Source organism: Ceratotherium simum, chromosome 3, assembly GCF_057802395.1.
Source record: "Ceratotherium simum simum isolate JZ-2026a chromosome 3, ASM5780239v1, whole genome shotgun sequence".
NCBI classification, from domain to species: domain Eukaryota; kingdom Metazoa; phylum Chordata; class Mammalia; order Perissodactyla; family Rhinocerotidae; genus Ceratotherium; species Ceratotherium simum.
In genome coordinates this window covers 44,412,062-44,428,795 of record NC_141902.1, presented here as the reverse complement: position 1 = coordinate 44,428,795, position 16,734 = coordinate 44,412,062, and the positions used below count along the sequence as shown (strand labels likewise).

The window sequence follows — 16,734 nt, the reverse complement described above, 5'->3', positions numbered from 1 at the left end:
TGATGGCCAAAAGATACCACTCCAAACGGGGCTCATAATTCTTAGGAATTGTAGTTATCCGGAAGGAGCATTGCTTTGGGCCAGAATGGCTTCCCCAGGGCCATGCAAAGCAGAGCAGATCTCTTGGTCCAGCCCTCTCTGGATCCTCACTCCTAGGCAGCCAGAAGTTCATTCTTAGAAGATGGATGGGTTTGGGGTCAGGGGCACTGGATTTCATTGCTTTCTAAAAAATATCAAACTTCCAGCTTGCAGTTGGAATTGACCCATTTTGACCTAGAGAAAGTTAGTAAGAGGAAGCCCATCATACATTTTGGAATTCTCCTAGTGGTTCTCCCTTACCACCACAGCTAATGTGCACTATGCAGACCTAATGCTGAAACATTTGATTTTAGAGGATGGAGTGGACAGGTTTCAATCTGCTTTTAAGAAGTATTTTTTGGAGACTCCAATGCTGTTTCAATAATATTAAAATTGTCTCTTTTTATAAAAAGAACAAAACTCTCACCAAATTAAGTACCAACTGAAAGAATAAAACAAAGATTCTGGAGTGTAGAAAAATTCTTTGTGGAGCCATTTGCTCCAGGGTGCACGGGATGAAAAAGGTCAGGAAAAGTGCAAAACATGTTAAACAAATTGTGGTGTTTGTATATTGATAAAAAGGGTGAGTGCACAAACAGACTATTTGCAAGCTGTAAACATGGAACATTTGCCAATTTCTTATCTTAAGCCGTGTTCTACTCCACCCCACCTCTCCAACCCAGATAAACAAGTTTAATTTAAACTTTATTAGATTCGCAGGAAGGAACAAAAAGTAAAATAAAACAGAAAAGAATGTGAAAGGAGAAGGGGGAGAGTTCTTGACTGGAATATATATTTATGGCAGCACAGATAGATGCTCCAAGTTCAAAAGAACCTTAGAGATTATCTAGTCTGACTTCATTCCTAGTATATAAATCCTTCTTCAGCCTCCCTGGTCATCCAAGTTTGACTTGAATACCACGTTGTAGGACACTCCTTTTCTCCCAAGATAGCCCAATCTGTGTATAGAAAACTTTAATTCTTAGAAATGTCTTTTTTATAGAGAATGAACTTTTCCTCCCTCTAACTTCTGACCGTTGGTCCTATTTCTGCCTGTTAGAATAAAACAGAATAAATCTAAGCTCTATGTTGACATATAAAGGTATGTCTTGCCCACGTATACCCATGCCTTAGAGGTTTCTTCAGTCAGAGTCCCAGCAGGAAACAGACAGCTGAGGCCAACCAAAAGCACAGGACAAGGGAGAGGAGCCATCGATGCTCCATACAGGTCAGCCTCCTGGGGCCAAGAGCAGGTGGAAAGTCTGGAGATGGACATGGAGGGGCAAGAAAAAGGTGTCCAGCCCAGGGATATTCTCTCCATCAAAGTAAATACCCTCAGTTCATTCACTCTTTGATGCCCATGGTCTCCATTGGTATCTATCACACGCCTCATCTCTCTTTTAAAATAAGAGGAAAAGAAAACAGACAAGGGCAGATTTAATTATTTCTGTTCTAGGAACCCTGGACCCCAAGTGACCTTGGGTGGGTACTTGAGAGTCCCTGGATGTAAAGTATCCTCAAACAGACCCTAGCTAGGTACCAAGTTGTAGCAGGCAGCTCAGCAAATGGCTTTCTTATTGTGTATCTTACTCCTTCTTCCTGTAACCACACACAGGAAAGAAGGAGGGAAGGAGAGAGGGAGGGGAGGAAAGAAGCAAGGAAGGAAGGAGATATGAATAGAATAGATATATCAAGCACCCTGCCCCCACCATTTTTATCCACCTGTTTTCCTAATTTGAAAAACAGATATTTTCTTAGAAACAATTTTGTTCTTTATAAACGAATCTACTTTAGCAAATAAGGTAAAACTAATTAAAGGAGAAAGGAAGTACCAGTTTAAATGGAGGTGAGTCTCTTGGGAGACATTGTGGTATAAAGGAAAGCACGTGGCATTTGCAGTCAGACAGCCCTGAATGTGCATCTCTGCCCTGTGGCTCTGCTGGGAGATCTCAGAGGGGCTTTCTGAGCCTCACTTTCTTCATCTGAAACAGGGATTATAATACCTACCTCCCAGATTGTTAGGATGGTTAAGTAAATGAATGTGAAGTGCCCAGTATCTCATCTGTCATGCAGTAGGCATCTAATAAATATTAATTACCTTCCCCCCGCCCTTCCATTGGAATTATTTGCTAAGTGAGGAGAAGGCCAATCCACCTGCATTCAGATGAGCATATGCCTCCAAATGGGCTGCAGCAATTAAGAAATGTCTTACCAGCAAGCTTCCAACCTACAAAGTCAGGACTATGAAAATACATTGGAGATTTCAAAAAAGTATAAGTTAGAAATAATGAGAACCTCGAGATTTTCTTTCTTTGAGTTGATTTTTAAAAGTTAGATTTCTTTGTCTTGATTACCATCAGACTTGGCAGGTCCCTGTGGGTATCCGGTCCTGCAGCATCTGTCTCTCTTGTGGGTTTTCCCCAGTTATTGCTCATGAAGTCTGCACTGAATCTCTTCCAGCCATACGTAGCTTTAGACATGGCCCAGACACTCTGGGCAGGAGGCTGGTTTGGATAAGGGGGGCCCATTCAGAGATGGGAGCAGACATACCAGAAGGCACTATTCATCCCCAGGACAAGCACCTGGGGGCTTTTGGAGATTTTTGAAAAGGAAGTCCAAGTGGGGCAGACACTTCCTGCAGGATGTCAGCCCTTGCCAGCCCTGCACATCCTGGAAAAGGTGGACTGGGGAAGGAGCCTCTAGGAATATGGTTGTTCCTTGCTTTGGAGATAGTCATCCCATTGCACAGAGAACTACATGATTCCTTCCCTCCCACCCTGACCCCTGACCCTTCGCTGCAAGCCAGCTCTGCATTCTTCACAGGATGCTCATATGGAGCAGAACATACAGGTGTTGGCTTCAGATGAGAACTGGAGTCTGTGGGTGCTCAGAATACCATCCTCTGATGCGCTCTGCCTGGAGCATTGGACCTCATCAGCCACATTTGCTCACCACATGGCAATGGACCACATCTGTTTCCACGTCTTTCTCTCTTATTCCTCTCCCCACCTCAGCCACTTTTGCCTCCCTTACTTTCCTGAGAGTCTAGCTGAGAACCAGCTGGCCAGCGGCAAGTGGCCTGACCCAGACTCCTCAATAGAAACCTCTGGCCAGTGTCACATATGTGGTGTCTTCTGGTTTTCCCTACAGATGAAAACGAATGCCTCAGTGCTCACATTTGTGGAGGAGCCTCCTGTCACAACACCCTGGGGAGCTACAAGTGCATGTGTCCCGCCGGCTTCCAGTACGAGCAGTTCAGCGGAGGATGCCAGGACATCAACGAATGTGGCTCTTCGCAGGCCCCCTGCAGTTACGGCTGTTCCAATACTGAGGGCGGCTACCTGTGTGCCTGCCCACCTGGTTACTTCCGAATAGGCCAAGGGTAGGCGCTGCTATTCATGGTCCTGGTTGGAGGCTCTCTCATTCATAGTATAATTAAGTATATTTAACTCACAATGACCTGTCCTAGTAGAGGTTAGAACCATACTTTTTATCATCCTTGAGTTAATTCCAGTTAGCTCTGCAAAGGTTTTAGGTTATTTTATTTGAAAGGAGACATCTAGATTTCCGGAAATTCATAGAACGAACGTCAAACAAAATAGTGAAACTACATTGTCCATCCCTCGATGTAGGGCTTCTCTATCTCATTCTCTTGATCTTCACATCTTGTGGAAAGTGATTCATTTCTCGGGAAATACAGGGGCGACCCATGACAGAACTGGCCTCACGGTGCACGTTGCTGATCCACCCTTCTCCTGGGACAGCAGGATTCTCTCGACTTAAAATGGCTTTTCGTTTGGCTCCTGTTAGGATAAATCAGAAAGATACCTTTTATGGGGTCTTTTACAGTTTTAAAGTATGTTTTACATTTCGGACTTATATTTACATTCCAAATTACCAAAAGAGCATTAAAAATGAAAGTTAAAGTAATTATTATCTTTTCCAGGTAGAGTACTTTACCATAGTATATGTGTAAGAATTGGGGCGGGGAAGACATATTTTTTATTTTACTCAGTGTTTGAAAAGCTCAGTGGTAAGTTTTCAAAGTTTAGGTCTTTTTCTCTCCTGAATTAATCGGGACTTGAATGTCCATCTAGTTTTGGTTATCCCGTAAAGGATCTTAGATTTTAACTTTTTAATTAGGAACACACAGACATTAAATATGTGTACACACATATAGTCCCCCTCACACACATACACCCCACACACACAAAGTTACATAGTCCATAACATACACATACATGTATATATCAAATTATTAATTTAGCAGTCTTTGATTTCTTGACACACAAACGTCAAGTGATTTGTTTTGGGTCTGTATAGACTTGAAGGTAAAAGAATGTTTCATGGGAAGCAAACAGAATGCCAGCAGGAGGACACAAATTCCCAGATGTTTGTGTCTGGCTCTCGGTAGACTCATTCTTTATAAGTTAATGCCAGAACCATTTTCCCAGCAAAAACTGTGACACTCCAAACTGGCTTCTGGCCAGTGGGACTTTGTAGTCACACTTCTTGTAAGTGGTGTTCCCGGGGTATGACAATATTGGAAAGGAGTTCTGAGAAAGGAACTAAAGCCTGCAAGTTCGGGGTTTGCCTTCCCATAATTTAATCATCGTGTGAATGTATACACACACACAAGATGAGCATTTATCATTTCATCCATTTTATTGTTTCTACACATTTCATGTTATGAAATAAAGGAAGAGAAAAGGAAATGTGTTGGGCTCTGGCAGGATTGCAGAAAATAGTAGGAACTCGTAAATTGCTGCAAAATGCAAAATATATTCTGCTCATTGGTGTTGTATTTTGAATCTTAAGGGCATAAAGGAAAATGGGTTATAAAGAGTAGGCCAACTATGACAGATAAAGAGGTAAATAATATTTGGTCTGTGTTATGACCCATTAGTAGAAATCTACCCATTTATAACAGTTTTGGCTTCTTTATGAATGACTGGAGTGGACCCTGCCTGCAAATAAAGATTCTCTTAGGATCATTGAGATATTTCAACACATTTTGAAAGAGGAGCCTGGTAAATACATTCCTAGTAGCCTAAGAAGTAGTAAGCAGAATAACAAAACAAGGTCCCTGTGAAACACGCATCCTCCCTCCATAACTTGGCTTTCATAACTGAAAGGCAAAGAAAAACAGCTGAACTCGTTCTCTCTTGGGCATGGGTTTGTTTATCCAGCCTCACATGAGTCAGAGCCAATGGCCCTAGTGGTTTTGAATGACTTGAAACAATTTCCCACAGTTGGGCAAGCTCTGATACATGTATTTTATACATTGCATATCTTCACAATGTATTTCTAAATCAACCTCAGTTATCACCTAGAGCTTTCTTCCAATCTTCAGTAGCTTCAGCCAAAGTGAGAGGTCACATAATAGGAGAGGTTGCTGAGAAGCTGGAGTCATGAAGGGTGGTGACCGTGGTGGAGGGGGAAGTAGAGGTGGCATTGATGGTATCAGTTAAGAGGGAAGAGGGCAGGGAACTGAACAGTGATGTCTTACACCTTTCTCACTTCTGGGGAGCCTGTTTCATAAAGTGAAGGCCTTTTTTTTCAACCTCCCAAGTCACATGGTCTCCTTCATCCCCTGTTGTTCTCTTGTTTCTACTCCAAGTCCCCTTCCCAGCATAAGTACGGCAAAATGCCTGCCACATTAGGAAATGAACGGGCAAATAAATATGCAAAACAGGGCCTTCAGAGATAGTAGAAAGAAATCAATAAACTCAGGGAACTGGAATTAGAGGGCAAACACAGAGGACTTCAGTGTGGTTCTCAGAAGCAGCCAATCATCCAATGGATAGATAATCAAGGGCTACAGGTCACCAGGCAGGGTCCAGGCTTCACCAGAACTCGCGTACCTCTTCCCTTATCTCCCACTTCTAATGAAAACCGTCTGTGCTCCCCTTCTATTGCAGGCACTGTGTTTCTGGAATGGGCATGGCCCGAGGCGGCACAGAGCCACCTGCCAGCAGTGAAATGGATGACAATTCACTCTCCCCGGAGGCTTGTTATGAGTGTAAGATTAACGGCTACCCCAAACGGGGCAGGAAACGGAGAAGCACAAACGAAACAGATGCCTTCAACATCGAGGTGGGTCAGAAGCTCGTTTCTCCTGATGTCTCCTATTGCGGAAAGGCTATCCAGATGCCTGCGGTTTCCTCCAAGGATGCCCCAAAGTGTGAAAAAGCTCCCTGGGGAGAAAATCCAGACATTCCCTGAGCTCTAGGCTGCATTTTACCAGCGTCTGTGGGGTGCTCTGGAGTTTCTTGCTGCTTTTAGGGAGTGGCCATTCAAAGGTTTTCGCATACTTGCTCATTTCCTCTGTCTCGCCAAAAAGAAAGTCAAACACCCACCCAGAGTCTGCTGAAAGGACAAGGTCTGAGATCCAGGACAGCAAGTGGGCAGCATAGTAAAGTGACATAGTGCTCCCTACACAGGGATGCCAAGTTCTGAAAGCTAGAGGCTCCTCTACTGAAAAGAGCCATGTGGAGAGTGAGGGAACTTGGATTCTAGACAAAAACAACATGGAGCTCAGGCAGCCTGGTTTTCTTTGCCTACGGCTGCTGCAGCCTTTCAGTCAACTCAGAAATGTACAGATATCCACCCAGACCTCTGGCTCCAGGCCCGGAGAATCCAGTACATGTGGTCCCAGAGAGTCAAGCAAGAAGCCAGGTGAAAAGCATTGCATATTAGCAGATCATCAGAGTCAGGAAGTAGGTTCATAGGTGTGTCCTTCGGAGGGGATGGTTTTTGCGTCAGTGAACAAAATTGAAATAGACTGGCTCTTAGCATTGGTGCTACAACCCATCCACTGCGGTTGGGGAAATTAGATAAGTCTTTGGAAAGAAAATAACCTATTAAAACAGTGGTTCTCAAACTTGAATGTGCATCTGAATCATCTGGAAGGATTGTTAAAACGATTGCTGTTAGACACCCCCAGCGTTTCTGATTTAGTGGGTCTCAGGTGGCACTGAGAATTTGCATTTCTAACAGATTCCCAGGTGATGCTGAGGCTGCTGGTCCAGGGACCACACTTTGAGACCCACTGCATTAAAAGACTTCTAAATACAAGTGATTTCAACTTGACTTTCTTCTTGATATAAGTTTAATATTTTTTTAGTATTATGAATATGTGCCAATTTAGCACGTTTGTGGTTTAAACAAAGTGTTTTATGAATATGCCTTTTAAACATAGTATATACAACATGAGAAGAAAGTTGTATTGGTGTGGGATTCAAGTCACTTTTTCTTTAATATGGAAAATAAGTGACATATTTACGTTTTATTTAACACACCGCCATGTGTCTTTCCAGGATCAGCCTGAGATAGAAGCCAATGTGAGTCTTGCCAGTTGGGATGTTGAGAAGACAGCCATGTTCGCTTTCAATATTTCCCACATCAGTAACAAGGTCCGAATCCTAGAACTCCTTCCGGCCCTTACGACTCTGACGAATCACAACAGATACTTGATTGAATCTGGAAATGAAAATGGTTTCTTTAAAATCAACCAAAAGGAAGGGATCAGCTACCTCCACTTCACAAAGAAGAAGCCAGTGGCTGGAACCTATTCATTACAAATCAGTAGTACTCCACTTTATAAAAAGAAAGAACTCAATCAGCTAGAAGATAAATATGACAAAGACTACCTCAGTGGTGAACTGGGTGATAATCTGAAGATGAAAATTCAGATTTTGCTTCATTAATTCACCATCCAGAGACCAAATAATTAAAAAACAAAGATAGATAGGTAGAACTGAATTTTTCCCCCAATCAGAATCTTCATATCATAGGTACAATCTTTCACCACATAAATTTCTATAAATAAGCACTATTCTTGTATTACAAAAGCAAGGTACAGGTGACTACCCTAGTTCAAAACAACCACTTTCTCAGGCTTCTTATGTGTGTAGCTAAGCTACCTTGGTATATGTGTTGATTCTTGAAAACTGGGACATGTCTTTCCATTGGGAGTTGGCCATTCATGCTGACGTGCCTTCCTTCTAGCAGACGTACAGGAATGTGCTTTCGATTGATGGACTGTTCTATTTTTTCAAATTTTTAAACTTTGCTTCTCCAAATACAAGTACTAGGTTGGCCATTTATAATATCTATTTGGTGCTAGTAAATTCTCAAACTAGACTTATAAATGCACTGTAATATTTACACAACTTAGAAACCAAATTACAAGTATTCAGTTCAAATACTTCATTAATTTCAATCAACCAAAGTTAGTTCAGTAGCTTATCTCAGTTATGAGTATAATACATTACATGTAAATTAAGTGTGTGTATACTGTAATCGTGCTATTTTTTATCATTGAAACATTTATAAACTAGAATAATAATGCCCTTAATGTGAGGGTTTGTAATGGTGCTTATTAAGACCAAAGACTTGTTAAATGTATACACCAAGTGGTAATGAAATTTCTGTGACTGGCCCACACATGTATGGAGGTCTGGGAGGACCAGGAAACAGCCTCAGCAGCCAGAGGATCACCAGTGCATCCTTCATCCCACCTGTGCAATATGCCAAGATTACCCTCGGTCATTCTTGTCAACAAGGGGTCTATGTCATAAATGTCACAATAAAACAGTCTCTTCTTTTTTTAGTGTACCCCTTGGCTTTGTGTTCTTGCATGGATGTGGGATTGGAGGGGCCATTCTGGAGGCTAAATAGTCTCCTGAATTTAATTATCCTGGGTCTCTTAACTTCTAAAGTTGCCAAATGTACAACCTGTAGAAGAAAATTTAGCATATTTGAGTCAGTCCCTTGTTTTATTCATTAAAGACAGCAGAGTTCTCTTTCACCAATAAGAAATTTAGATTGTAGCAACATTTCCAAAACATGATCTAATAATCCTGTGACTTTTAAACTACTAGATTTAAGTTACCTTAACATAACAAGTTCAGTCATTGTCTTAGAGCACATGCGTTTCATTATAAAAGATTTATCATGCCCCCTCCCTTTAAATATACACACAGTTTTGGCAAGCCTTAGGTGTTCCATCCTTTTTTTCCCCCTAAACATCTGTTGTTAGTCAGTGCTAGTCTAATTACAAAGGGATAATCCCAAATTGAATCCAATTGAATGCTATAAGTCTTGTTTTCTGAATGTCATAATTTGAAGATACTGTTTTATTTTAAGTGCAACATTGAATGTTTACAAGTTAACCTCATTCAATTGATATGAAATAGTTTTTAAAATCCCTAAGGGCAGTAAAGTAAAGGTAGTGAAAATAAAGGTGAAATGAGACTGCTTCATGAAGGGAGAAGGAACCATATAGGACGCAGAAAAGTCCTCTCAAAATCTTCAAAGAGCTAGGCTAAAGAAGATGGAGCAGGTATATTCCTGAAAACAAAACCACAGTCAGTTGGTGTAGAGCTCAGTTTAGCACATACCTTCCTGATGATTGGGCCACCCACTGAGAAAATGGGTTTCCTTGCAATGTGTGAGCTCCCTGTCACTAACTAGAGGGCTTCAGGCTAGGCATAAGGGCAGCCAGCAGACAAGGATGTTTTCTTCCACCTAACAGACCATGAACATCTTGAAGTATTTTTTTTTTTTTGAGGAAGATTGGCCCTGCGCAAACATCTCTTGCTAATCTTCCTCTTTTTTACTTTTTTCTCTCCAAAGCCCCAGTACATATAGTTGTATATCATAGTTGTAAAGTTGTAGCTCTTCTATATGGGACGCCGCCTATATGGGACTCACCGCTTGATGAGCGGTGAGTAGGTCCGCGCCCAGAATCCGAACCGGTGAACCAGGCTGCCGAAGCAGAACGTGAGAACTTAACTACTGTGCCACTGGGCCAGCCCCTTGAAGTATTTTTTGTATCTTATTTTGCTGTCCAGAAAAATCTTGCTCATAATAGGCGTTCAAAAGAGATGAGTCGAATGAGAATTTTGGAAGGGATTTGTACCTTGGTTAGAAAGTTAAAATACGACTCAAAATTTCCTTTTAACTCTGCACCTATGGTTCTATGATGGAAGTATACTAAAATTGTTGGAGAAGACTATATAGCGTCTGGTAAAGACAGTTTGCATACGGAAAGTGTCTTTGATAATTTAACCAGAACTATAATATATTCAATAATGGATTTTCTTTATAATAAACAACAGAAGAAAATAGAGTTGGCACTTAGTAGATCACTTTGATATTTTTAATAGTCTCAGTCTGGATTTTATTTATTTCAGAGCCAACAATTTTCAACAGCATATTTTCCATGTTTCTGACTGTAACAAAACATTTTCCTCATTGTTCCATTGTAAATATTCCTCTTGTCGGGACCCTTTTTAATGCTGAGATTTAAACCCTGTACCTTTTAATTGTCTGCGACCTTTCAATTTTACTTTCAATGGTTGAAGAACTTGGTTTTGTAAAACTCTCAGAAGCTTGAAAACGTCTTGTCTCTACCCCTCAGCCCATTTCATTTGCCAATAATTATTTTGTAAGTAGGGTTGAAATGAACTCAACTGGCCTTGTGAAATGTTTAAACTTGCACAAACAACTACATTTTTGTTCAACAAATAGCACTTTATTCAGCCAAAATTGCTTTGGACATTGCCATTACAAATACTGTTAAACTTCAGAAATCATGTTGTAAATTAGATGAGCCAAAATAAAGGACAATTAGATTGATACTATATTAGTATACTTAAAAGTTATATACCTGTAAACTGTTAGAGATTTTAAAATCACAGTCAGCTTTGTCCATAGAATGTACTTTATTCTGATTTTAACCATAGTTCTTACAGATATATTAGAAATATAATTATTGAATGGTTTAAAGACATTGTTTTTAAATGCTAGAAGATTATTACAGGAAGAAAGATTACTTTTCACATATGTAGCTGAAGACAAAGTTATTTCCCCCTTGCCAATTTTAAATAACACTTTGAAAAAAAAAGCAAACCAATTTACTTCATTAAACATTTTGAAACCCATTGTGAGCCTACGTATTGTTAGGAAAGGATTCTCAGTGTTATTCTGAGTTTAGGGTGAGAGAGAAACAAGAAGGCTGTGAATTTGATTTTGCAGATTTCAGTGTGTATCCACGACTGGGTTCACTTAGAGGACTGGGTTTCAATGAAAGGTTCTGACATTCTCACAAATGTCTGTATAAACATGAGGGTCTTGTATATTTGACACCAATGTACATTTGGCAGGACCTGGCAATAACACAAAATCTGTTATTTCAACTAACTGCTAATGAATCCAAAATGGTTTTTTTGGCAAAGTCATAAACCTCTTTTTAGGATATGGGCTGTTTTGCATCCTTGATCCAAGCCTGAATTATGACCTCTACAAATGGATGTCCGTTTCATTCTTGTTATTGGACAGTGGAAGGCGCATCCTTTTTAAGTAAATGAAATCATAGCAGGTAAGTGAGTGTGATTTCCTGCTAGCTCTACTCTCTGCTCTATACATTATTATTATTATTATTATTATTTTGTGTGTGTGAGGGAGATCAGTCCTGAGCTAACATCTTATGCTGATCCCCCTCTTTTTTGCTGAGGAAGATTAGCTCTGAGCTAACTTCTGTGCCCATCTTCCTCCACTTTCTATGGGACGCCGCCACAGCATGGCGTGACAAGTGGTGCGTGGTGCGCACCCGGGATCCAAACCCTTGAACCCCGGGCCACTGAAGCGGAGCGCACGCACTTAACCGCTTGCGCCACCAGGCCGGCCCCTATACGTTAGTTTTGTGCCACACGAAGTAATATTCATTATTTTTGATCTCTGTGACTATTCCCATTTCATGAATAAATGCAGCATTACCCTCTCTGCGCTCCCTTTTACCCCTCAAGGGCTGGGTATAGTGTCAGCTAGAAGGCATCACACTCAGTATTTCCACAATCCTTCGCTCGGGTTCAAAGTTAAGCAAGACCGAGGTGGAGATGTTTAGCAGAAAGCAGCCGCTCCCTGCAGCAGCTCCTGGGCACCTTCCACACCCCGCCTGATGTGTTCTTTGCAGCTGTGCTGGGAGTTGCAGGAATCAGAAGAGGTCCATTGTAAAATTCTCTCCGGGGGAGAATTAAATCAAACCTGAATGATTCAGCTTTTTCTTCTCTTGGAAATGGAGACATTGGAAAACATCCTGGTGATAATCACACATCCCATCCATCGCACCAGCCGCTGACAGAAAGAGGTCACCGGCCTGTGTGGTTGTGTCTGTACGGCGAACTCTGCTCTGGGTGTCCCCAACAGCTCTGCTATGCAGAAGGCCAGACCTGTCGGGAAAGATTAATGGGACCTTGATACATCAGAATTTCAAAGGCATGACAGGCTGGATTGGGTTTGTGTCTGTGTATTGTTTTTATTTAATTATTTTATTGAGGTCATATTGGCTTGTAACATTGTGTATGTGTCTGTGTACTTTTGTTGCTACATGAAATCAGCATGATGTGCTGTTCAGCCTTTCTGTCTCCGGTTGCACCAAGATTATCCCCCTTCGACGTGTCCCCTGCTTCTCTTAGGGCAGTCCCACGATCCAACTCCAGTGATCCTGTGCCTCAGGGAGGATTGCCAGCTCCTCTGCGGCCTGCTGCTTCCTACACGTTTGTAGACTGACCCTAGCAGGCTCACTTGTGGGTCATTCACAGCAATCATTGAGCCCGGGAGTCAGTCTGCTGCAAAACCAGCTCCCCCGGAGAAAATGGCTCCCGATCATGCCCACGCCGTCCATGTCCGCCCACACAGGCCTCACAACCACCAGGAGAGGACATGGAAGCCAGAGGCCATTCCTAAATGCTGATGCTCTCAGTCTCAAGGTTTTTTCCTCAGTGTCTGTGATTCTTGGTTCACAGAGTTTTGACCTTTCCTTGTCTTGTAAAGAAAATTTGCTGAGATTTCAGTCCAGTCCTGAGGTCCTCAGGAGCACCTGGTCCAGAGTCCTAACACCACGGGAAATCTGAGGTCAGAAAGCTGTGTCCAAGTTCCCTTTCTAAGCTATGTGGCCAGGGCAACTCCTTGATATCTCTGAGTCTCGCTTTCCTCGTCAGTAGTTGGGGTTCACAATAACACCTTCACTATATCCTCACAGGATCAGTGTTGCCTACCATATATATATTTTTAAATCTAGCACCTCTAGTTTAAAAAGCACTTGTGAACAATCCCCTCTGCACCTCACCTCAATCCTGGGTAATTATAATCCTCATTGTGCCCGAGTTCAGGTATCTTATAAAATGTCTCTCTCCTTAAAGAGGTAGGACTGAGACTAAAAACTCTGAACCTTCTGATGACACAGCATGTACTCAATTGACCGTGCATGCAAAAAGAAGAACAAATAAAATACAAAACATGAAAGCAAAATAGGAACCTGGAAACCTACAAATTACATTTGTGATTCAGGATCTAGGCTCCTCTCTCCTCTCCCAGCAACCAAGTGAGGATGGAGCAGAGAATGAGCCACGCCTTGCTCAGCCCAACTGCTTCCTTCTTCCCCTGCCTTCCGTGACCCTCAATAAGTGCTTGTCATGATCCCGTGACGCACTGCTGCCTCCCCTTGGTCATGTGAGACCTCTGATAGCAAAGAGTCTGCTTCGTCCTTTTAGCTCCATTGCCCAGTTTGGTACCTGACACACAGTAGGCACTTAATATGTGTTGAATGGATCAATGACTGAGATTGGAGGAAGCAAAAATACAAGTGAAATAGGAAAAACCCATGCAAAAGAGCAACCCATTTCTTCTCTTTCTGTCTCTTCTCCTCGTCCTCTCCTTCCTTTTCTTTGTTTTTTCTCAACAAATATTTTTGAGGACTTGCTTAGTGCCACCTGCATGAAACACTAGGGACAAGATGAATGAAGCCGGGTACCTAGCCTACAGGAGGTTTAAAATAAGGGTTGACAGAGCAGCTCTCTCCAGTTGTATCTTTGGTGGGGACATGGTTAGACTTTTCAGGTTCCTGAAGGAAGTAGGTATAGGGGTCCTTACTTTTCACAGCCGTAGGAGACAGGGCGCAAGATACAGTTCTGTAGTAAATTCACCTTTGATGTCTTCAAGGCCCCATGTCTAGATCTTTATGAATCATCCAAGTTAGAAATACCATTCTAGCATACCTTCCACACATAATGCTGAAAAGTGGTGATTTTTCAATGGTGAGTTCACTTATAGATTTAGACTCCTAAGTTTAAATGACACTTACCCTGAAATAGAACATATAAAATATAGGCAGAGCTGCCTGGGTTAAAGCAGAGCTAGACAGCCTGGGGGTTCTCTGCTCACTCTCTCCAAGACAGCCCTCATTGAAAATTATAACTGAAAGGTCCTTTACAGTCCTATTGATTCTTCAAATGTAAGACAAACATAATTTATAAAGTTAGTTTTAAATGTTGACACTTAAACTCTAAGCCCATGGTTCTTAAATAAGGGCGTTATAAACACCATGTCAAATAGGGAAGTTATAAACATTTTCGTAGTATTTATATATGGCAGAAACTGACTAGATGCTCACCAGCTCTGTTTTTCCCCCCCGGGCCCACAAAAAGATGGCCATTCTAACTTCCTCTGCAGTAAGGTTGGGGCTAGGTGATGGATTCTAACCATGTAGATGTCAGGAGAAGTGCTATGTGCCATTTCCAGGTCTAGCCAAAAAAACGCATATGCAATCATCCACACTCACAAGAAATAAACTTTATTGTATTAAGCCACTGATATTTTGGGACTGTTACATATTTGTTATATTTATAAATTTATGTATGTATATTTTTACATATGTATATATATCTAGGCTGTTTAGAGTCATACATATATACTTATAAATATATATATACACAATCGTATTAGGGTTATATATATATTTGGTTCAGGATAATTTATATACATATATATATATAAAATCTCCACTTTTTTCATTACAAAGACTCCACATCAATGGTTTTCAACCTCAGCTACGCATTAGAATCAGGGTGTCCTGGGCCGGCCCCGTGGCTTAGCGGTTAAGTGCGTGCGCTCCGCTGCTGGCGGCCCGGGTTCGGATCCCGGGCGCGCACTGACGCACCGCTTCTCCCGCCATGCTGAGGCCGTGTCCCACATACAGCAACTAGAAGGATGTGCAGCTATGACATACAACTATCTACTGGGGCTTTGGGGGGAAAATTAATTAATTAAAAAAAAAAATTTAGAATCAGGGTGTCCAGGCTGCACCCCAGACCCATCCATTCAGAATCTCTAGAGTTGAGGCCCAGCCATTATGTTTCAAGAGCTCTTCAGGTAACGCAAATCAAAACTACAGTGAGATACCACCTCACGCCAGTCAGAATGGCTATAATTAACAAAACAAGAAATAACAAGTGCTGGAGAGGATGTGGAGAAAGGGAATTCTCATACACTGCTGGTGGGAGTGCAAACTGGTGCAGCCACTATGGAAAACAGTATGGACATTCCTCAAAAAATTAAGACTAGAACTACCATACAATCCAGCTATTCCACTGCTGGGTATTTATCCAGAGAACATGAGGGTGGCCTGGTGGCACAGCAATTAATTTCATGCATTTGGCTTTGGCAGCCCAAGGTTCACTGGTTCAGATCCTGGGCACAGACTTACTCATTGCTCATCAGGTCATGCGGTTTCCCACATAGGAGAACTAGAAAGACCTATAACTAGGTTATACAACTGTGTACTGGGGCTTTGGGGAGAAAAAAGAAAAAGGGGAGGATTGGCAACAAATGTTAGCTCAGGGCCAATCTTCCTCAAAAAAAAAAAAGAATTAAAAAAAAAGAAAAAGAACATGAAAACATGAATGCATAAAGATATATGCACCCCTACGTTCACTGTGACATTATTCACCACAGCCAAGACTTGGAAGCAACATAGGTGTCCATCAAGGGAAGAATGGATAAAGAAGATGTGTTATATATACACAATGGAATACTACTCAGCCATAAAAAATCTTGAAATCTTGCCATTTGCAACAACATGGATGGACTTTGAGGGTATCATGCTAAGTGAAATAAGTCAGAGGAAGAAAGTCAAATACTGTATGATCTCACTCATAAATAGAAGATAAAAAAACAACAAACTCAGAGAGACAGAGATTGGATTGGTGGTTACCAGAGAGGGAGGGCCAAAGGGGTGATTTGCATATGTGTGTGGTGATGGATGGTAATTAGTCTTTGGGTGATGAGCATGATGTAATCTACACAGAAATCAAAATACAATGATGTACACCTGAAATTTATATACTGTTATAAACCAATGTTACTGCAATTAAAAAAAAAAAGCTCTTCAGGTGATTCCAATTTGTAGCCAAGGCTGTGAACCGCCACTCTAAATCTTTAGGCCCATTGTGAAAGGCAGACATCTTGGGAAAATCCACCGGTAATTCTGATATGCATCCCATCCATCGTTGACACTGCAGATCTACAGGATGTTGTGTTATCGCATAATAACATTAACCTTGACATTTCCTCACTCTGCTAACTGTATCTTCCCACTGGAATTTGGGGTGTGGCATCAGTAGGGAACAAGCAAGTGGCAGTGAGGTGTGGAAGTCACCGGGTGGTTGCCTAGCCTCATTAACCTGCCCCATGACTGTCACTTGCACTAGCCTTGGGGCAAGATTGCAATTTTTGCCTCCATACTGGGTAGTTTTCAGGGAGTCAACATCTCCATTGCGAAGTCTGTGCATAGCAAATGTTGGGGAACCCCCC

The 16,734-nt window shown here is 41.7% G+C and overlaps 1 protein-coding gene across 1 annotated transcript in view; it reads left to right on the top strand.

Annotated features, from left to right (window-relative positions):
- FBN1 (fibrillin 1) overlaps nucleotides 1-8,697 on the top strand; it is a 227,851-nt gene extending 219,154 nt beyond the window's left edge. Inside the window, exons 63-65 of the mRNA XM_004421551.3 lie at nucleotides 3,229-3,460; nucleotides 6,000-6,174; nucleotides 7,398-8,697. Of these exons, the coding sequence (XP_004421608.1) occupies nucleotides 3,229-3,460; nucleotides 6,000-6,174; nucleotides 7,398-7,787 (797 nt within the window). The 3' untranslated portion in view covers nucleotides 7,788-8,697. The remainder of the gene's footprint in view (nucleotides 1-3,228; nucleotides 3,461-5,999; nucleotides 6,175-7,397) is intronic.
- Nucleotides 8,698-16,734: the final 8,037 nt, after the last annotated feature.